The sequence below is a fragment of the Pipra filicauda genome, unplaced genomic scaffold, assembly GCF_003945595.2.
Source record: "Pipra filicauda isolate LSUMZ 115617 unplaced genomic scaffold, ASM394559v2 scaffold101_size5749837_pilon, whole genome shotgun sequence".
Lineage (NCBI taxonomy): Eukaryota > Metazoa > Chordata > Aves > Passeriformes > Pipridae > Pipra > Pipra filicauda.
The window spans coordinates 1,512,375-1,534,430 of record NW_024103452.1 but is presented as its reverse complement, the minus strand read 5'-3'; the positions used below and the strand labels follow the sequence as shown (position 1 = coordinate 1,534,430).

General features: G+C 40.8%; 1 protein-coding gene across 1 annotated transcript in view; it reads right to left on the bottom strand.

Moving 5' to 3' along the window:
- The window catches only part of SYCP2L (synaptonemal complex protein 2 like), a 29,060-nt gene that overhangs the window by 948 nt on the left and 6,056 nt on the right, over nt 1–22,056 (bottom strand). Inside the window, exons 11-35 of the mRNA XM_039386072.1 lie at nt 21,654–21,706; nt 21,234–21,279; nt 20,355–20,447; nt 20,198–20,258; nt 19,633–19,781; nt 18,721–18,784; nt 16,171–16,295; nt 15,684–15,779; nt 15,509–15,585; nt 14,833–14,878; nt 13,971–14,059; nt 12,407–12,455; nt 11,224–11,279; nt 10,545–10,599; nt 9,825–9,981; nt 8,676–8,725; nt 7,587–7,683; nt 7,076–7,167; nt 6,847–6,910; nt 5,033–5,164; nt 4,150–4,274; nt 2,741–2,835; nt 1,334–1,433; nt 1,195–1,253; nt 652–721 (exon numbers count right to left, since the gene is read on the bottom strand). Coding sequence (XP_039242006.1) covers nt 652–721; nt 1,195–1,253; nt 1,334–1,433; nt 2,741–2,835; nt 4,150–4,274; nt 5,033–5,164; nt 6,847–6,910; nt 7,076–7,167; nt 7,587–7,683; nt 8,676–8,725; nt 9,825–9,981; nt 10,545–10,599; nt 11,224–11,279; nt 12,407–12,455; nt 13,971–14,059; nt 14,833–14,878; nt 15,509–15,585; nt 15,684–15,779; nt 16,171–16,295; nt 18,721–18,784; nt 19,633–19,781; nt 20,198–20,258; nt 20,355–20,447; nt 21,234–21,279; nt 21,654–21,706 — 2,100 coding nt within the window. The remainder of the gene's footprint in view (nt 1–651; nt 722–1,194; nt 1,254–1,333; nt 1,434–2,740; nt 2,836–4,149; nt 4,275–5,032; nt 5,165–6,846; nt 6,911–7,075; nt 7,168–7,586; nt 7,684–8,675; nt 8,726–9,824; nt 9,982–10,544; nt 10,600–11,223; nt 11,280–12,406; nt 12,456–13,970; nt 14,060–14,832; nt 14,879–15,508; nt 15,586–15,683; nt 15,780–16,170; nt 16,296–18,720; nt 18,785–19,632; nt 19,782–20,197; nt 20,259–20,354; nt 20,448–21,233; nt 21,280–21,653; nt 21,707–22,056) is intronic.

Genomic DNA, 22,056 nt, shown 5'->3' with positions numbered 1-22,056 from the left:
CTCAAAGACATCAGACCTGTGCATGAAAGCTGGAACAGCAGCAGTAGAAAAAATACATGCCCATGTGATGGGGTGAACCAGATAGAAACTAAGCATTGTATCGAAGTTAGCACAGTATTCAGCTTAACTATAAATACAAACAAGGGCATAAGTTAGTGATTAGACTCTGAAGAGTTTAAGAATTTCAACAGATATTTAACCAGGATACAAGGTAAACAAAAAAAATTAATTTTTAGAAATTAAACTTGAAGGCATCAAGGCTAGAAGTTGCCAGACTCAAAGAGCAGGTGAAAGAAAGCATGCAAGGTGTTGTTAAACTGCAGAGCTCTTAGTCACAGGTTTTCATGGATGCACAACCCCAAGGCCAAATGCATTAAGAACCACTAACTGCACAGAAACCACCCTTAGGATGAACAAATACCCAAACTGTGAACCCAGGAGAAGCATCACAATCTCATAGTCCAGCTGGGCAAACACTGCTTTCTTGATGCTTTCCATGCATCAGGACCAGAGGTCCCACAAAGAACCAGCCCAAAAAAAAACAAAGGCTTCCCCTCTGAAGAATTCAGTTTCATTTTCTCACTTCCAACACTTAATCAGAGCTCAGTCCACCACCCACACAGAACTGCTTTTGTATCACGTGTACCGTACTGTTGTATTCTGGATATTGTCGGCAAAACTCTTCACTGATTCACCCACGGCTGAGTCAACAGACTCAATTCTGAAAGAAAATCAAGCTTGGCTAGTTTTTCTGTGAAGCATTAGTACTTACTGATGAAACTTTGACAGAGATATTTACCATTAAAAATAAGCCTGAGAATTGCAGCTTTTTACCCAGCACTTGCACCAACAGCATCTTTTACATAAGAAATGATCGTCTTCCACCTCCTCTGACCTCTAGATAAAGTCACATCCAGAGAGTGCATTGCACCTTGTTCCAGATCTGGGTACAGGTCTCTTGAGGTTTGTGCCTCTCCTGCACAACTTCCCACACAGAGTCCCTCATCGCACTCTAGTTCCAATTGAAAACCCTCACAAGGCTGCAAAGGCTCCGTCAACGGACACCAGGTGGAGAAGCAATACAGGTTTTAGAATCCTTTTCCATATACCAGCAAGGGTACTGTCAGCCTAACTAATACCCTCTATGACCATTGGAGGACTTGTGAGCGCGCAAGACAACTGGCAGAGATGTACCTTTGTTTTTGCTGGTTGCAGAAAGAATTCAGCTTGAGCAGATGTGCATTCCAGAAGTCCTAAAAAGAGACCCAAAGGAAACCCCCGTTACTTGGGAAGGAGTACCTCGCTAGGCTGATACACGAGAAGTCATACGCACCACTGCATCCTTCTCCATGTTTGCCAAAATTTGAGTTTCCTTCTCAAGACTGGAAAGCTCGTCAACAACAATCTTCTGGAAGGTCTCAAGTTTATTAAGCCTAGCGATGGAGAACAGAAACAAGTTTGACACTTTAACGTGCGGTCACACGAGGTGGATGACAATCCCTTCAGCAGCAAGCCTAACTTTGGCAGAAGCAAATGTCCCTGCTGAACTACATGGGGCAGATTTGACTCCCAAATACTTCTCCTGGCCTCCAGGAAGTTCAGCAGAGATTTCCCAAGCTGAAGACTTCTCTAAGGTCCCTTCCAACCCAAACCATTCTATGATTCTATCTTGACACAATGTCTAATGGATTTTCCTATCACGGATTTGATACATACAGTGTTGTCACAGATGCCATCAATTTCTAAACCTTAACCAGCAACACCCTTATCCACTTGAGTTTGCCACCATTCCCTTGGCAGTGAGGTAGGACAAATTTGGCACAGCTCTGTCTCCACTATCCCGTGACTGGTTGGATCCAGGTTACGTAGTTAGCAACATCAAAACATGGCAGCAGCTCACTGCCATCAACTCTTACCTTCCACCCCAAAACATTAATTTTTTTTCTTTTGGAACTGAAACTTCTCCATGTACCTTAATGGCAAGCAAATTCAACTCACAGAGGTCCTGTTGATACTAGGAATTTTTCAATTTAGGAGCTATTATTTCATACTACATTTGCTCTAAATCCTGTAAACTGACTGTGTAGTGGATACAGAGGCCTGATAGACTTAATTACTTCTTAGACTGTGCTTGTATTTCACTTATAACAAATCCACAAATATTAGAATTGATTTTTTTATCTATCTCCTACCTAAGAAATTTGACAACCTGTAAAGCAAAATGACTTTCTTAAAGCCCAAGCTGGTGAATGCCTGTATAGCCCACTTCTGGCACTTATTTCATGCACATGGAAACAATCTACAGAAATGGGCCTATAACAGATCCCTTTTCTTCTCCCTCACTTCATTAAGTAAATCAAAACCTGGCTTCTTTCTTAAACAATTTAGAAACAGAAACAAAAAAAGTGTAAGAAGAGAATTTTTAAACAGATTTGTGAACACTGATGAGAACCAGAAGATAGTTCAAGGACTGCTTCATCAACTGCTTGTAACTCAAGCTTGCTTTGCATTAATGAATCCATCCACTCTTCTCCTACAGGAAAAATCAGGATCAATCTCAGGAGCTACATTTTTGAAAGTTTTCTTGCAGAAAAACAAAATAAAACAAAAAAAGGGACACACACAAGTTATTTTGCCTTACAAATCATAAGGGCAGTAGCTAACTGTCAGGTTTGCTTTCCCTGTCAATTAAAATTTACACAAAATTGAAACTGTTTTCAGTCAGCACCAGACAGCTTACCTGCACTGGTGTATCTGGTTCAGCAGGGCAGATAAGTTCTTCTCCGAAGACCTCAGGGCATTCTGTGTGCTGATCTCCATCCTTTTGTACCGGGCCTAGCCACAGGATGCACCTTTAGGGATGGGCAATGCCCTAGGCCAAAGCCTGTAAGTCTAGTTTGCAAAACCTTTCCCCGGAATGCAAATCCCTCTGTAGGCTGTCATTCAGCTTAGCAGAAACCATCATAAGTCAAATTTAAACAGCAGTGAGGTGACATATAGGTACTACAAATATGAACTGATTTCATTCAGCCACACTAGTTACACCAACAAGCCTCTGTGTAACCCAGGTAACTTCAGGTCGGGGTCATGTTATCCCATCAGTGAAGAGGCAAGCTTCACCTATACTTCAACACACTTAACAACTGCCAAAAACCAGGTCTTTGTTAGCACTATTTCAGGTCAACATTTATACAGGCAGTGTGCATTTTAATCTTAACTGATTTGTAAATGCATCCACCTTCAGCCTTGATTCAAGGATTTAGTACCAAAAAGCTTAGTGTGAATACCTAGCACTAGCTGGAAAGAAAAAAAAAAACAAAACAAAACAAAAAACAAAAAACAAACAAACAAAAACACACCAACAAAACCACTCACTGTAAGTCTGCTCTGCCACATCTGGTTTTTTCAAAGCTTTTGACCACAAGAAGATTTTCTAATGGGTCAGACGCTGTTCTGTCATATTAAACTTGGTTTAATGTCCACATTACTTGTTAGAGCTAAATCAACAGTAGCAGTTGATTGCTTGCATCTTAAGTAGGTCTGTACAGTTGAGTGAACCACTAATAGACAGTTCACTACAAACTGTGCAGCTAACACCTCCACATACCATTAATTTCAAAGCATGTCCTTATGGATCTATGCATGTTCTAGTCAATAGGTGCAGCCTGTATTGCTTTCTGGTTTTTATCATGAAAAAGTTACTTGATCTTACATTTCAGTGAAACCGCTCTATGCTCCAAAAGGGAGTTTTTCTATTTTTGATATGTGTTCATGAGGAAAATGACCCACAGTTCCAGCATAGGTACACTGTCACTACACTGGATCACTTTTCAAAAAGCCTTGATCTCTCCCCTCTGAGGAAAGTATTTAAAGTGCCTAACCAAGTCTGATGTTCCAACCTACATGTAGAGACAAAAAGAAGGAAAAAGCTAATTAAAACTTCCTTTATGTCTTCCCTGTAACATTTCTCAGAATATACAGGTTATGCAGAATACTTCTAAGAGCTTCAGACTAACAAACACTTCAGCCAAAGCCCTGGTCTTGGGCAAAAAAATAAATATCTGATATTTGCACCAACTCCTCTGGAGATAAAAGGTAATTTCACATAATATGATAAATTGCCACACACAGTAAGAGAGTACACATTACCCAGAACAGTTTCTTCAGCTGGTCAACAAAGCTTTCAAATGCAGGAATCACTCCTGAATGACTGAAGTCTTCATGTTGCATCTTGGAAAAAAACACATCACCCACACTATCATCCATTTCCTGACCTAGGAGGAAGTGTATAACCAGTTAGCATCATGCTGGAGGGCTTATTGGAATATAAGCCTTCCTGCTACTGAAGGGTTTGTCATTCATGTAAGCAGCAACTTTTGTTATAGAGTTGGAATTTGAGTTTTGTTCTTCTAGAGCTCATAAGCAAGAGGAAAACTGGCCCAAAAGTCCACTGAGAAATACTTTTTAGCAGTAAGGAACAAGAAGCACAATAGAGCAACACAAAGAGCAGTATATTTACAGACAGTGAGGCAAAAGCACAACATAAGGGAATTTAAAAAAAAAAAAAAAAGTCACCACTGTTTTCCTGTCTTCTACTTATTCATTGCAAAGAAAGCCTAATCCCCTTGTGTTTGGAGTTAGCAGTGTTTTGCAGTTACTCTGTCCATTATCTGCATGCTTTTTTTTCAGCTCCTGGGTTTTGTTGGGGGTTTTTTTGGTTTGTTTGGGTTTTTTTTGTTTTGGTTTGGTTTTTTTTTAATAGCTCTAGACAGTCACTATTCAGGAAGACTAGAAAGTGTGGATATCATTGAGCAGCTTACTGAGGGGAACCCAAATTTCGTCATTCACACCTCCACATATGGTTCCAATGACAGTGATGAAACATGCACCTTCTGTTAATTTTGGACTTTGGAGAAGTTAGCCTTGCTACAGACACATCTCTTCAAGCTTCCGTATGACTATGATTTCTACTATAACAAAAGAAAAGCTGAAAGCATTTAAGCCTTCACTTTAATTGCCAACCTGACTTTACCTTTTTGGATCTCTGCTTCCTCTTCTACTGAATCAAAAATTTTCCTTGGTTTATAGTTAGTGTCAGAAGATGAATGATTTGTCTCCCAGCTGGAAAATTTAAGCTTTTTTATGACAGTGCTTTCTAATGTATCTGGGAAGAGAAGAGAAAGTATTTCAGAAAAGACCGGTTCTTCTGCATGAGGTACATGACAGTATCTGCTCAAGCAGAAACCACCACTGGAATTACCAATGCTTCAGAAAAGCAGGCAACTTCATTTTAGCATCTGAAATCACACTTACAGGACAGGATAAGACTTCACTAGCAAGCATCTTCCCTTGCAAAAGCAGGCAACTAGACTGCCTAGTGTTATGCAGATAACTAGAAAGCTAACATGTCTCCATCTTAAAGATAATTTGCTCTCTTGACCAGCTACTCTAACCATAAAAAACCTCTTGTCCGGCTTCTTCACACTTCCGACCAAATCTTGCAATCTGTTTATGTTACTAAGCTAATTCCAGCTTCTCCTCACAAGAAAAAGCCAAAACCAAACCCCAAAACCCATGCATAAACACAATAGAGGGGAAAAATACCTAACCACACGCATAACAGCCACCTTTCTGCAGCTTCACTAGAGTTGCTATACAATAGCTTTTAATCCAGAAAAAACCTTAGGAACATGCTGAGGGAGACTACAGCCTGTATTTTAAGGAAAATTTGCCTAAAAGAAAAAAAAAACCCATCTCTTTGTCTCACTAATACTTTTCTCAACCTCAGTGAGAGATCTGTTTGACCAGCGATGACTGCAGTCTCCATAGTGCAGAAAGGAAGGTGGTGGGGGCCCAAGACAAGGAGGACAGTCAGAACACAAGAAGCATCCTGAAGCAGATTTTGGGTTCATAAAGAAAGAATTCAAATGCAGTCACAGATCACACTTGAAATTTCTGAACATAAGCCTACTTGTGCCTTCTCATGGTATCAACTCCTGTCCAATGGTAAGGCTGTACAGTAAACAGTGATAAAAAAAATCAAGTCTGCAGAACTTATCTTCCCCCAAAATTAAGCAGATTTGTTGGTGCAGTGACAGTGTATTTTGAAACTGCAGGACAGGTAAGAGATATATAGGGAACACAAATATAGCCAGGTCATTAGAAAAGGGACGCTTTTGTTCAGTGACTTGATTCATAGTCACAGCAATAACTTCAAGACAGTCTCTCAAAACTACACCAGTATTTAGAAGATTAGTATGAAAACAATCCATTGCTGCTCAACTTTCTTGAAGTTTGGTTGTTTCCAATCACAAAGAGACTGTGCTGCAATTCTGACTTAGTTTATGCAGATTCAGTTTCATTAAAAAAAATTCCTTAAGTCACCTACCCAAAAAAAAAGCTACAGCAGTAATAAGCATTACCCAAGTCATCATTTACCAAATGCTTATAGCAATGGTCTGTGTCTCTGCTCTTAGGTGTAAAGTCAACAACTTTAAGAAAGGCTTGTTCTTTTTAAACTGAAGCTGCAGTGCATTTTCAAACCATTAAAAAGCATGTTCTGTGTGTCTCTTGGGTCACTAGTTTGCAAATCCCCAGCTCTTAGTAGTTATACTACAAGTTCCCCTGTGATCAAGAACAGGATTTAGGGATTAGCAATGAATTCAAGCATGTATATAAAATCATCTTACCATAGTCTGTCATAATATAAAAAACAGAGAAACAGAACTTAGCAAAAAATTATCTCAAGAAAAGTCAGTGCTATTTTGTCTTTGAAAGGAAATAATGCTTTGGCAATGCCCCTTTCTGCTTTTTAACAACTCTTCCATGTTATCAAGAATAACAAACCTGAGTCCTTCCGCTTAGTACTTTCTTCTTCTCTAGTCAAATTTCCAGGTGCTTCACGTAACTTCTAAGGAGAGAAAGAAAACAAAGTAAGAAGGTATCCACCCTGCACTGCAGGTAAGCTGTCAGGGACTTGTCTAGTTATAGGAAAAAAAGTGACATGATGCATTGGTTTTAGATGAGAAGAAGCCTGACAGCAGACTGGAAGGAGTTTAAGCACTGCATACTGCACCTGCACAGCCTTCTCCACATCACTGGAATAGCCCCTGGCAGACACACCTGGTGATAGTGAATCCTCTTTGGGCTCTTTTGAGAGCGTTTCATCTGCGTGAGAGATCAGTCAAATGACACAGGCAACAGAGGCTGAATCCTGCATTGACTAGGAACCTCAATTTAATGACAACAACAACAAAAAAATCTCCACCCTCTTCTTTATCTCTTTACACAGGGAAGAGATGGTGGTTCAAACTCAGTCCAAAGGCTGTTTTCTTCGTGGCTGTCAATTAAGTTCTTTCCTTCACCTCTCACTAGCCCCAGCTAATGTTCTCCCTGCATAAGAGTATCCATGCAAACAATATCCAGCCCTCACAACCCTTACAAAAAATATCACCAAGCAGAATGCTTATGAAGAAAATGTGAACGCAAACAGCAAAATCAAAAAGAAAAACCAACCCAAAAAGTACAGACCCATATGTATCAAAACAGTTTTTCTAATGCACTGAAGAAGATTAAAATAGAAATACCAGCATGATCCACTGTAGGTAAATCACCTCCCTTGGCGCTAAATCTGCTTTTTTCCCTTTGCATCTCCTTTTTAATTCTTTTCCTTGATTCTCCCCCCTGAAACAAAACAGTGTCTAAGCATTTGTTTTATTTAAACATTACTAAAGAACTAGGGGCTTGGGCTGTTGTTTTAGTTGGTTGGTTTGGTTTTTTATGTACACTAAGGGCAGAGATATACTTGAAATATTCCTAACATACTGATGGCTCTCTAACACTGAAGGAGACCTGTGCCCTGAAGTTCAATGCATGCATCACTTTTCCTTTTAGCCACCAGAGCTGTACATTTGATATTTTTAATAAGTAGAATAGAAGCATTATAGTCAAGAGAGTAAAGAAAATTTTTCCAGAGGAAAATAAAAGCTTTTAATGCAACTAAGCATTCTGGAGAGTTTTTTTCAAAACTTTCTGTATTTCAAATATATTTTGATTGAGATATATTTGATACGTGGCATTTAACAGCTGGGCACTGGAAAAGCCTGACATAGCTCAATTTTATTTTATTTGCTTGATGTATGTCTGGTCCACCAACTCCTCCATTGCTACATAATCCACTGTTAGTTTTCCCAGAGCTATAGTTGAAAGCAGAGAACGATGGTGCATGAACCAGGACTTGTGGTGTGAGCACAGGACTTGGAATAAAAGCTCTGAAAATTGCCATCAAAGCAGAGGTGAACGCGAGGTTTCCCAAGGCACTGCACAATACAGGGCAGAAGACAGCGTGGGGACACAGCCTTGTAGGGCAGGTATTTAGATAGGCAGCTGTGTCAAGGCAAGTGTCACACCAAGTCCAATTTTTCACTTGTCAAAGGTAAATATCACTCCAGGACAACATGCTCAGGACTCAGACACAGTTGTTTCTACAAAGTTTCCCATGTTTCCTTAAGACCTCCTCTAGTAGACCAATACAGTCTCAGCAACGCTTAGACAAATCTGTCCATCAGAACATTTGAGAAAAAAGATAGCACCAATTTATTTAATTCTAACTCATTTGTACACATTTTACATGTATGTTTTTAAATCTGAGACACCTAAGCATGACACCGCCTTACCTTCTTTGACGCGTAGTCACTGCCACTACTTGCGGAAGACATTGGAAGCACTGCAAGGAAAAAAGCTTACTTGGTTACAAAGTTAAGTGTGTACTTTACCCTGTTACCCGAGTTAGCCATGATGTTAACCTTTTCAGTTTGGTTTTCTGGGCATTTGCAAGATTAAATGCCACAAAACTTATAGTAAGCTTCAAAAAACACCCTTTTACTAACAAAGCCCTTTCTCTAACAAAGCCAGATACAATGATGCAAACATACACAACTCACTGCATCCAGAACAGCCAAGAAAAAGGGCAGGCTCTGCATCTTGTCTGATGGTCCCTAAGTCCTAGGCAGGATGTGTGGGCTGACACTGGAGTGAGAACAACTCCCAAGGAAACACGGTAAAAAGGATAATTTCAACCTCAACTTTCTTTTGCTTTTTCATTCCCACTGAATCCAACAGCTACTTGAGAAAGCCTCATTCTCCATGAATGGGACAGACACATTCCATCTCATTCAGAGCAATTCGGTTTGCATTTGGAGGTCACAGCAGTAGATGGCCATGGAGCAGGCTGTAGGGGAGGTTTGCTCTTGGGCAGGTCTGAGCAGAGAATGCTATCCGTGATTTGCAAAATCAAATGTGATTATTTCTAAGAGGACAGTTGGTCTATCAGACCAGCTATCTAAGGGAGCAGAGTGCCATGGTCTGCAAACTGTCAGGTTTTTCAAGGTTTACTTTGCCAAGTCAATCATGTTTCTGGGGAGAGGAGGAGAGGAAAGTTACAGGGAGGAGGTGTGGTAGCTTTAAAGAGATCTTCTTCCTGTTGTGTTCAAGAGCACCAACACAGCCACCAGCTCGGGACTCAGGGGCCCTTCCCCATCAACACACAGAGGGCTACACCCACACAGATGTTTAAGTGCCAGATTTCCACCCAGATATTTCAACCCCACTCTGGGAAGGGAACCAGAGACCAGCTCAAGCACAAGAGTGCGCAATGCACCTCCTCCACAGGGCACCCCTTGCTGCCAGCCTCGAACCTGCTCCCTCCCACTCAGGAGGATCAGGATTTGGCTGAACACTCTCAAACCATCACCAGCCATTTGCTTTTCTGTAGCACAGCACAGCACATCATGCATAGCTAAATGTCAATAGGGGACTACACTTACCTTTCAATTTACTTCTCACCCTTGTTCTTTTTCGGGTATAGTCAACAGATTTTGGCACCGACTGTATCTGAGAGTCAAGGATCCAGCTTTTTTCACTCTGACCAGTGCTTGTATTTTCATTGTTGCTTTCCGAAAAAAGATGTTTCCTGTAACTGGACTAGAGACCCTCTTAAGAGTGAGTTCTGCTTAATCAGCTCACTGAGAAGACCCTCAGCCATTCCCCTTCAACTACTATCAAGTTACTCCATTTCTTCCTCCCCACAGTGCAATATGTAAAGCATTTTAAGCTGTGAAATCTGCCAAAACAGTCACAGTTAGCTGTCAAACCACCAGCATAAAAACACTGAGAGGCAGATGATTGCCCTTTGCCAATATGGGGTTTTTACAGCATCCTCCTTCCTCTTCTTCCCCCCTTTCCTGTGTTTAAAAGTGCTCTTGCAAGAAGGAAAACTTCAGTATGCCTGAGCTGCAGCCAACAGCACATCAGTGGGGCAAAAAAAAATATAACAGACAATTCGCTCGCTGGCAGTGATGGTGCACCCTGAGTGCTGCTTTCAGTAGCAACAAACAGGCTATTTAGAGGCTACCAGGTTCATATTCCTCCACCTCTGCCCCGGGTAAGGTTTAAACCTCAGCCTCTTTAGGGGTGCAACAGATTTGTACAGATGGACAAACACAGCAATCAAAGGCTCTAGGGATGAAAAAGCACAGAAAACCTACCTGCCTTCTCTCGAGATTGTTTGATTCCTTGTTCTTGTTTTTTACTTCATAAGTCCTGCCAAGTAGCACATAAAGACCCAAATTAGACAAGCGAACACTAACAGTAGCACACCACAGAAGGGGCACAGTCAAACAGAAATCGCAGGAAGGTTCCTTGAGAGATCAGCACAAGAACCAAACTATTAAAGTGCAGTCACTAGCCAAATTTTTCTTTGCTTGGTTTTTGAAAGTAGCAACTCAGGGATATTTATAAATTAGCTTTTTTTTTTAAACAGAAATTAACCCACATACTTAGAGGTGCAAGTTCCTGGCAGCTTGCTATAATTGGGAGGCAGCCAAAGCAAGGCAGGGAGTTTAAGCATTTTTCAAAAATTAAGTCAGCAGTTTACACATATGATCAGAGAAGGACGATATTTAAGAGTTAAAGTCATGTTAAAATCTTATTATAATCAAAGTAGACAGGAGACTCTATTCTTTCCTATAACCTTTATATTCTCAGTTACTATTTGAAAATTAGTACCAATAACATCCACAGATACCGTGGTAGCTAAGCAAGGAACTATTGTATTAGAAAAATCACACAGCCTTTTTGATCCTAACTTAAAAAAGCTTAACAAAAGCTATGAACTCTTTTTCACATAGCAAAAAGTTGATAAATGGTACATGTATGATCCTGTACCTCTGATTTTGTGAAGAAGCTTTCTGACCAAGAATCTTTCCTTTGGCTTCAGCAACCTGAAAAAGAAGAAGATATTTGTCTTTGAGTCCGGCTACCCCATAAAATAATCTACATAATTATATGTATCAAACTCAGGAGTCCAGCATGGAAATTTCACCTTTTAAGGGAGTGGAATTTGTTGATTGAAAGTGTCCTAAATTATAAGAGACAAACACTTGTTGTCTTAAACAGAGTTACTTTCTCCTTTCCCTGCTTTATGAGTAATGCTCATTTTAAGCACTAACGTCATAAGAAACATCGTTTTAATCAATAACACCACTGCTAGTAGCACATGTAAACACAGAACACGGTCCCTGGACAGCCTTGGGACGGGGTTGCTGGGACGCAGGGCAGGATGCCATGGAACAGGGATTTATGCTGACACCCAGTGGCAGTAGCAAGGATCCGGCAATGTCCCATTTAGAAGAGAAAACTGGGGTGTCCCATTCATCACCCATTGCCACAGAATTAGCAGCAGGTGGCAGTGACATCTCTCACACTAGGAAAGAGGCTGAAAGCCAAAGGGTTTCTGCAGCAGAGCCACCTTGGTGGAAGCCATCAGGAGCACGTTTACACTTCTTCAGAAAACTCACACGGGTCAAAGTTTCAAAGCAAGCAAAGCAACTCATTATTTTTCATTTTTTCAAGGGTCTGCAAAATATAAGTCAAGCAGAACTTGCAAAAAAATTTTGTGAGGACTGGTTTTTAACCAGGGATTCCTAATTTGCAAAGCATGGCTTGAAACGGATTTCAGTCTCTTCTGTCTAGCCTAGAAGCACAAAGCAGATGCTCAGCAATCTGCTTTTGATAATCAGCAAAACACAAAGGAAGGCTGGCCTTCAATCACAGAGATACCCCACGGCCTCACTCAAGCAACAGCTCAGATTTCTGTTGGTGATATCATACATTACCCACTGCAAAATTCAAGCAGTGATGAGCATTCTCCCTACTCAAAAAAAAAAAAATCCGTTTCCACCACACAAACAAAAAAAGTCTCAGATTCCCAGTTGTCTGTTTTGCTATAACAGTGTGTCCATCCTTACAGCATTTCTGCAACGAACTATGTCCCCTCCTGCAAGTTACTACTCTGTTAAGGTGTTGAGTTGGGACCATAGCTCTTAACAACTTCTGTTCTCAACTTTACCTTTTCATGACTTGAAGAGTCTGAGTTTTCAAAGTCAAAGACTTCCTTCCTGCAAGACAACATATATATGGAAGCAACATACAACCATGAAGAATCACCGTGTAGAACTTCACTAAGATTATGGGGGTGATAATGTGGTTTGTTTCTGTCCCACTTTCCCACTACAGGTTCAAACACTTTCTGTGACTAAATGGACTGCTTTCACAGCTTCTACAAAAATACTTTCCCCTTTCCTACCTAGTTTTCTTGTTCTCTGTCTTGACTTTCAATCTTTCAATTTTAACTCTTATTTTAAGAGAAATGTTCAAAAGATACAAATTAGTCTATCCCTGTTTACATATTGGACATTTTCTCCCCACATCACCAATAAGAGTACACGGTAGGAAGAAATAAGTAATGGAAATATAATATCTGAGGCATTTTTTTAAAAATCCATGTAATTGCCTTTTGAAAATTCCAATATTCGATGTTTGTTCTCTAATTACTTCTCTGTGTACATCTAGATTTTGGTTTCATGTCTTTCAACATTTAAACTTAACTGTACCTTTATTGCCTTCTCCAAATTGTAACTACTTAAAAAAATCCTAGAACTATTGCTCAGCAAACAGTACACTCTCTCTTTATTAGTGAAAGAACGGGAAAACCAAAGAACTGAGCTCCTCGTTAAAGCCTCCCCTCCTGAGGGAAGGACACGCTCATTTCCAGACGAAACACTAGAGGGAGCAGAATGACCGAACTAAGTAGTTCTTCACCTCTAACTTCTACAATGCTACTCCTGTTTTAAAACCGGTATTTGTGGCACCAAATTATTTGGTCTTAAAACACACAACTTGCAGTCCTGATGAAGTTCTGCATCAAGTTTTCCTATTCTTATGTACAATCAATCAAAAAATTCATCTAAGCCCGCGTGGGGTTTTTTTGAGCTAAGAGTCAGTAGGCCGAAGCAGGAAGCCTCAAGGAAGCTCCAGAACAGCAGCAGAGATCCTCACATACAGTTCATTTCCTCTTCCACCCAGCAGAAGGCATTAACTCGAACACAACACTTGGCAGAGACCACAGGAGGAGTAAGGCACGTGTCAGACTTTCAGTGCCACAGATTGCAGTGGCCCCAGACCCTCGAGTGCTTCTGCTCACACTGCTACTAGCTTTGGATGTGAGGAGACAAACAGAGAAAGACTGTCCTGGAACTCTAGCACACATGATGCTGGATATTGGAACAATATCCAAGAAAGCTCATGTATTTGTGAAAGAGGCTGACACTCATAACTCTACTCACTGGAGGATGGGAGGATTATATTTGGGTAAGGAAAAATGGAAAAGCCAATGTGACATAGTATCACAGAGGTAGAGGGCATTTTTGGCAGAGTAGGGTTAGTTTCTGAAGTGTTCATCACTTTGGGGACCCAAAGGGTCCTATTGAGACAAGTTGTGACCCTTCATAGCCTCCTGCTTGTTTTGCTACCTGTTCTGTTCAGACAGCCCACCCCATGGGGACACCCCCACCCATGAGGACTAGAAATGGTCTGAAGTCACCTGGTACATCAGTCTCTGCATGGGCTCATACCTGTCTTCAGCCCTTTGCTTGGCCAAACTTCTTTTCCTGTTTCTCTTTTCCCAGGCAACATCCTTTGGAAAAAGAGGGAGTTCCAGGAGCTAAAACGACAATACCCAAAGTCATATTTTTATCCAAGAGCCTGCTAAAAGCAGAGATAAGGTGTGCCAGGAAACTTCCTTCCTCCTACTGCAACTACTATCCAGGTGCAACTGTTGCCTGCAGTTCTTCCCTATCAAAGAGTATACTAACTCCCACAGTTGGGGGGGCCAATAGGGTGAGGTTACAAAAAGTAGTTCAAAAGCTTTGAATTCACTGCAGAGTGGGCAAGTGTTACAAAGCATTTGAACCGGCAGTTAAAAAAATTATTAATTTTATTTAAAAATCTAAAACTAGCACTAGACCTGTCATGGGAGGGTCATTAGAGCTCAGACAAAAGTGAATAAACATGTCTGTAGACTTCCAAGGCTTGGTTCCATTCAGCAAGCAAACATTTGCTCTTGCAGACAGCGTGCAAGTCTTGTGACATGTGAGTTTGTCCCACACACAGTCGGTCTGGATGCCCACACACCACTGTACTCCTAGACACAAGCACAACACACTGCTGTGGGGTGGGCATATGTGCTGAATACACTCCAGTGAGCTCGAATTAACTGGTTGGGCCACTCTAGACTGAGGCTGGTAGCTGTTGCCTCTGCAGTTCACTCCTGGTGCTAAACGGCACATCACATCAGGTATGACACTGCATGGACTCAGTACACTGCTCAATGGCATCAGTGGGTCAACCCATCCCAGCTTTCTTCTGCAACTCCACCAGAACATCTCTTCCCTGCCCCATATCTCTTCACTCAGGTGAGCCCCAAGGCAAACATACCTTTGATGTTTCCTCCTCCCTGGATTCTTCTTCTAGGGGCTTCTCACTGGGGACAAGAGGACACATGAGGGAGCTGTTCATTTAAAGACCAAAAAGTCTGTGAAGTACTAAGGGGAAAAAAAACTTGCACCAATTAGCATCAAAGCAACGGTTTAGGTGTGTAAGGAAGAAAGTCAGTCAGTAACTCTACAGAAGTCCAGCTCCTTAATTACAAGGAATTCTGTCCTCCAAAGCCCTGGAAAAAAAGGTGTTACTGATGCCAAGGAGAATTCAAATTCACATGATCTTTCACAAAAGTCATGTTCCCCATTATGAATAGCCTCATATTTGCTGAGCTGCAGTTAATAGCAAAAGCTACACACATAGCTGAAGTTAAACTCTTAAGTTAGCTGGGTGATCACCTTGCATTTGGATTAAATCTGTGATGAGAAAAAAGTGACACCAAAGCAGCTGCCAAACTAGTAACTCAGCATCACTGTTCAGCATCTCCAAAGTGCTGTAACTCTAGGCATCCAGCCTTACTATCCAGGCTGAAAAACAGAATCTTTTTCTAATTTAATAAGTGATGGAATAAGCCTCAAAATCATATGCAATAAAACCCCAGGAGAAGGGAACAAAAAACCAAACCCCACACGCATAAAACCCCTTTGCAACTTTTCGTCTGCAAGACACTCACCTAGGCTTAGCTTTCATTCCTGGAGATGGAGTTTTGGACTTTTTTGCTGAAGAAGGCAAAGAAACTATAGCTTTAGCCTCTGCACTACTATGAAATCTTTATCTGCTTTTGCTGTAAGGCCCACAAAAGCAGATGCTTCAACATGTCATCTGGGTGACACTGAACTGGATCAGACTTTAGGAACTGAAGCCTGACCTGAGCCTTGGTTAGCATCTTCCAGGTCAGTTTGCTGGCTCACTGTAACCACGGCAACACCAGAGTTCACCATTTTCTACTCGGAGACATGAAACCATGAACAGAACATACATATGATCAATTAAAAAAGTGGGGATTTTTAGAAACAGATTTTCAGCGCCAGTCTGTGACAACAGCTGGATGACACGTTCATCATTGTCCACACATAAAAACATTTTAGGCTGCACATAAGTGATATCATAGGTTTCTCACTAAGGGCATCCCACCATCCCCTTACAAGAGGAAGTAAAATTTCTTTTTTTTCTTTTTAAAGCAGTTTTGCCAAAATTGCAGCTCTGGAGGCATATGTTTGGGCTGACTGGATACAAACCAGTTTTCTTTGAAAGAAGGTTTTAGCCCCACCTATAAAAAAGCAGACTGGAGAAGGGGGAAAAGGGGCACAAGGACCATTCCACCATACACCAAACACTTACTGCTACTGTGTGTGTTAACTGCTGGCTCTTCTCAGAGGTTAAGTTGTCTGATAAAGTCTCCATGTTTTCAGAATTTGAGGGATCTTTCCTCCTTTGTGCATTAGAAGACTCAGCTATCACTGCAGAACAGCAACCAGTGTGAGAATGCTATTGCAGTAACTGAACACACTCACTACCTGCCTTTTCCATTATTACACTCATGCGTAAGTTGTAACAGTACAACTTACTAAGCACAAACATCTCAAGATCATGTTTAATAGAACAAAAAAAAAATCTCCAAATTACCCAGTGCAGAATTGCAATGATAAAAAAACAGTATCTTGAACCTTCCCCATGTAAGCCCCTCATACTGTATAAATACATTGAAGTTTATAATCTTATCGCTACCTTAACTCCTAAGCTCTGGAAGAGATGGAACAACCATTTGTGTCTGACTAAAGCAGTGGGATCTTCCACCATCTCTGTTGCCCTTCATTGAATCTCTCCCAGGCACTGCAAAATGTTTCACTACTGATTAACTACCTTCTGCCCTTTGTACTCCTTGATTGTTTCAAGTAGCAGTGCCCACCTTGTACCTCTGCGTGCATTACAGTGGACACTGATGAAGGAACTCCTAGCTCACCTGTGTCTCCAGAATCTGGAGGACTACCATTCTAGCTCATTTTAGGTTGTAACTGGAGGAAAATGGGAAGGACTGCTGAAGAAGTTAGGGCCTCAGATATTTAGAGCTGGAAGTAGCTCTTTCAAGTATTCACTTGGAAAAACCCTAAATGCACAACAACTTAGATGAAAGTAAAAATTTGTTTTTAATATTGTCACAGAAACAATGCTAACTATCCTAAGAGCTCTTCAAACTTGATTTGATTCTGAGACAGTGGGTGGTAGCAGTAGAAAGAGCTGTAAGTTCACAGCTTTAGGAGATGTGGAAATATCTGTCAAGCAATTTACACCACGGAGTGATCCACACAAAAAGTAATCACTCTAAAACCTGAAATACAGCCAGTATTGCAGCAAGAACAAGTCCCAGTCTTCAAAGATAAAAGATCACTATAGGGAAAAAATAAAAAGCGCCACCTTCCAAATAATTTGATACCAATATTAGTCTGAGAAAACATTTCCTGTTTCAAACCGATTTTGATCATGCACATCTCTTGCCTTTTTTGCTGAAAGTAGCTTTTCCTTAAACTGTGGGTCACAGCCGTGGTGGGGATTTTCAGAAGAATTTCAGAGGGGGATAAAAGGAAAGAAAGGAGTTACTTTCTCTTGTTCTTGTACAAGTACAGGCCTTATAGACCCTCCTTTGGGTCAGACACCCAAACATGACATCTGTACTTCAGGCTCTGAGCTCCCTTGACATCTATAATATTTGGAACATAATTAAACTCAGCCAAATGATCCCGGAAGAAGACATCTTGCAGATGTTCACTGGTAGCACAGGCAATGACACCATTTGATGATGTAAAACCTAACGTGCCCAATTCAAAGAAATACAAAGCATTGGCTATAGGTTGATGAGAATAAGCAACTAATGGCTATTCCTGGTCCAGCTAAGAGCCTTTGTTTCTGTAAGGCACACAGATACACTTGTAGCTGGAGCACACACAAAGACAGCCCTACAGCACAAGGTATTCATGGCAGCACTGACAATGCCACTTCACACAGCAGCAGGGCATCTTCTGCAGAGATGAACTGCTGCTCATCTTTACCTACAAACAGGGACTACAGGTGAGCATTTCTGCTCCCCCTGCTGCTCTTCCACAACAGCACCAGGCATCTCCAGGGCATCATCCACTCCAGGTGGGGTAAAGGGACTGGAGCACACCACTTTCTAGCACATCACCTTGTCTAGAAGAAACAGAAGCCACTCCCCTGCAGAAAGGTTTGGTAGAGGCTGCCTCACCACATGCACCTCACTGTACAGGGGAGAGCTTGTTAAATGCCAAGGTGCAAGAACTCATCCATCAGAGAACCTGTGCTTTCATGGCCACACCAATGCCACTGTCCCCTTCTGCAGGCAAACTTCCAAAGGCACCTACACAGCATAGCCAAACCAGGAACCAGGCATTGAGCAAGCAAGAGAGGTGGACAGAAGGATGCATTCCACTGCACTTGCAGATGGAAAAACACTACTACACACTCTTTGCACATCAGTGGGCAGCCAGCAGCCAAGATGTGCCTTGCAAGGCTGCCTGCCAGATCCAAATCCAGGTCCTGTATCACTGAGCAGTTCCCCTGCCCGTGCAATACCAGCAGCACATGGCCCATGGTGCCCAGTCCTCACTCCCTGGGCTAGAGGGACTCAGCATCTGCCACGAGCACCAGTTACTAAGCTCACAAGACAAGGAACAGCAGGAGATTGAGCTTGGGCATTGCTTGTTTTGGGTTTGGGGGTTTTTTTTTGGGGGGGTGTTGGTTTTTGTTTGTTTGTTTGTTTTTTAAATGAGGTTAACTGCAAGCTGTGGACTGCAAGTGAAAACAATAATTTGAAAATTGAGATATTTAAATTTAATGAAATAACATGATAATAAAAAAAAAAAAAATCACCTGTTTCATTCTCCCTGGTTTGCTTCCCAGCATGGACAGACTTCTCTTCAGTCTCATTTATCTGCTGGTATGAATTAATGTCATGTGAAAGTGATCTTAAAAAAGTAGTCTTTATCTAGTAAAGTCAACTACTTAATAACAAAATTAACAGTTGGTAATTGCCAGCAACAAATAATTGGATGCTAATTGTGTTGATAATTTGGAAAGGTCTTGGCTCCTGCAAGGGCAAATGACAGCCCCCATATCATGGTTATTTACTGTTGCCAAAGGTTTTCTGCAATCTCCATAGTCTGTGGATCAATTACGAGTAAAAAATTAACTGTATTAACATTTGAGGAAAAAAAAGTCACACACATCACCCATGTTTTTACATTGGCTTAGAAAAAAAACTTTAAGTTTTAGAAGTACTCTACTCTTCATCTAGAAGTACTAGCTACAAAGTCAATCTAAGATTTGCATCTTGCAGCACACCTATTCTCTTTTCCAGGTTCTTATGTAACAATTTGCTCATCCTGTGCAATGTAACACTTGGAGCTATATGTAAGAGCATGTTTAGACTTCAAGTTACACAATTAAATGCCGTAGGCTTTATTTTCTACTGTAGAAGCTCAGCAAAAGTAATAACACATGAAATCCATTAACAGATCACTTTAACCTTCCAGATTCTAAACCATAACTTTGAGTCCTTTGAAACTTCATTACTAAGATACCTAGTTTCTCTTGCAGGCCAAAGCTAAGAGCATCTATACAGAGTGTTATAAATCCACAATAGGAAGACAGATATGTAATAAAGAGGTATGGAAAAAATAAACAAAGATATCACACAAACATAAACCCCAGAAATCTGAATAGTTTTGCCCAGTGCAAAATCTAGTTTAGAAAAAAATCCCAACCCTCATATTAAGAGCTTACCACAAATTTTTCATCACCCAGGACTTTTTTAAGTACACCTAAGATTTCAAACTCAGCATTGAAAATCAGTTTGATTTTTGTTGCTTCTGTTTTGGTAAGAGCAGCAGGTTTCTTCATAAGAATTTTAACAATCTTTTGTCCACCATCCTCTGAGAAAAAAAAAAAATAAAGGCAATTAAATCTGGTTTAGATCAAGACATACTTCTCTCGACCACAAAATAACTGAATAAGTGTCTGGAATTTTTAGACAAGTCTCTTTTACATCTTGCCTATGCATTTCCAGTTACTCTGTTCACTCATTTCTTTCCCACTGATGATCTTGATGATTATGCTGTTCCCTAGGACATCTATAAACTGATACCTTAACCTGTCCTGCTTGGGTAGGGGAGAGTAAGTTATTGTGCTCAGTGGGCCCACACACAGTCCAACAAGCAGAGCTAGTGCAAGATGACTATCAAAGGCAAGGAGGGAGGAGAAGACACGGTGGTGCTGAGATTTTAGGCTGACTCCATCTGTCTCACGAACCCATAGCCAGAGAGAAGACAACATCAGTTGGAAATCTTACCCTCCAGCCTGTAACTGCTGACAGCTTCTTTTGACAGCCTCACAGAGTCCCAAAGAAAGCCCTTTGAAAACCAAAGCCAAAATGTTAGAAGGGCTAAGTGAGTGCCTACAGCCTTAGGCTGAGCCCAAAGCCACCTGGGCCTTGCTGTTACCATTACCTCGTTACTATCCACATAGAAAGTCACACTCTGGCTGCCAGTGTTGAAGTCAATCCAAAACTCCTCCAGTTTTTCATCTGATGGTTTCTTCACCTGGGGAAGAAGAGTGGTACTGTTGCTCCCAGAAACGCCCCACAACTGCTGTATCACTCTCAGTTTTCTTTAACAAGACAAAATTGGAAAGTGTTGCCTTACATAACTGTGTACACATGTGCACATCTTGCAGAAATAAAAGTTCAGATCAACCTGCGAGCTGCCAGTCTACTGCTCACCCAACCATACCCATGTCAGACACAGCTCTGTATCAGCCAAGGGAAAGGCAACACACAAACACCCACATGTTTGTGCCAGGAAGAGGGTATAGGAGTTGTTTCTGTTTCTGAGCAGTTGAAATAATCAGAAACAGTGGAACTGGCTTCCATTTACATGCTGTTGATTCGATATGACTGCCAGGAACGGTGCCACAGTACACGTACTAAAGACCACTAAAGCAATCTGCAGGATCAGCAACTCTGACTTCTCCTACATGGGCATCAGGCTAATCTTGTTTTCCGGCACTCTGAGAACAGCTCTGCTGGAGGAATCAACATTGTCCTGTCCTCCTGTTCCTTTTTAGAGCTCTCCCTTCTGTCATCACCATGAAGAGAAGCGCTGCCTCTATCTTTTGGCTGATACAAAAGCAAAGTCAGCAGCTGTAAATTGGGAGCTAAGTGACAAACAAGCAAACTTTCCAACCAGTATAGAAGGTTATACTCTACATTTTAAGAAATTGAGCTCTTCAATGAAAAAGAGGGAGGGGAAAAAACAATTACCACAAAAATCAACATTTCAGCAGTAGTAACAGTGTAGGGAACGTGTCAGAGCTTTAGGGGCTATTACCTCCTTCGTGTCAGCAAAAGCAGATATGCATGGAAAAGAATACACTCTGGAAGAAAAGCAGACTTCACATGATACATTCAGCATCAGAGCCTGACTTAAATCATCTTATTTTTCATAAGATTAGTATAACCAATCTTATTGTTCAAGAAATAATTAAAATATTTCTAAAAGTAAATTAATATTGGAGAAGCTTAAGAGGCCATAGTATTTTAGTAGTGATGCATTATCTTCATTGATTTTACTTTCAAAAAACCACCATAAAAATGAATAAAATTTCCTTCTTAAGAACAATTTAATTCTTCACATGTGACGTAAATCCTTTTTTTTTCTTATTAATATCACCCAACTCAAATTACAATCCTGTTTATTCCCCTCTGCAGTAGTGAGGGCACCAGTTTATTCTGTTGGTCCCCAGCTTACCTTCTTTCATTCCCAAGCCTTTCATTCAGCAGGTTAAGAAATTTTCTGCAGTCCTTCAAGACAAATGACATATTATTAAAAAGTCAGGCTGCATTTCCTTTGCAAATACTTATTCTATCGGGCTGTGTGACTCCTACTCCAGTTAGAAGCTTTTAACTAGTCAGTGTGATGCCAAAGGCCCCTGAGGAAGAAACACTCAAGTTGCTACAAATGGTTGGACCCAATTTACTACCAGTAAGTCTTCAAACATAAACTTATTTATGTTTTATTATTTATTATAATTTTCATTTTACTTTTTTGTAAGTAAAATAACTTAGAAGAGCTATTTTAACAATGTGTCATTATAGAAAAAAACCAAAACACACCATCCACAAATAATTCAATAACTAAGTAACTTTGTGTA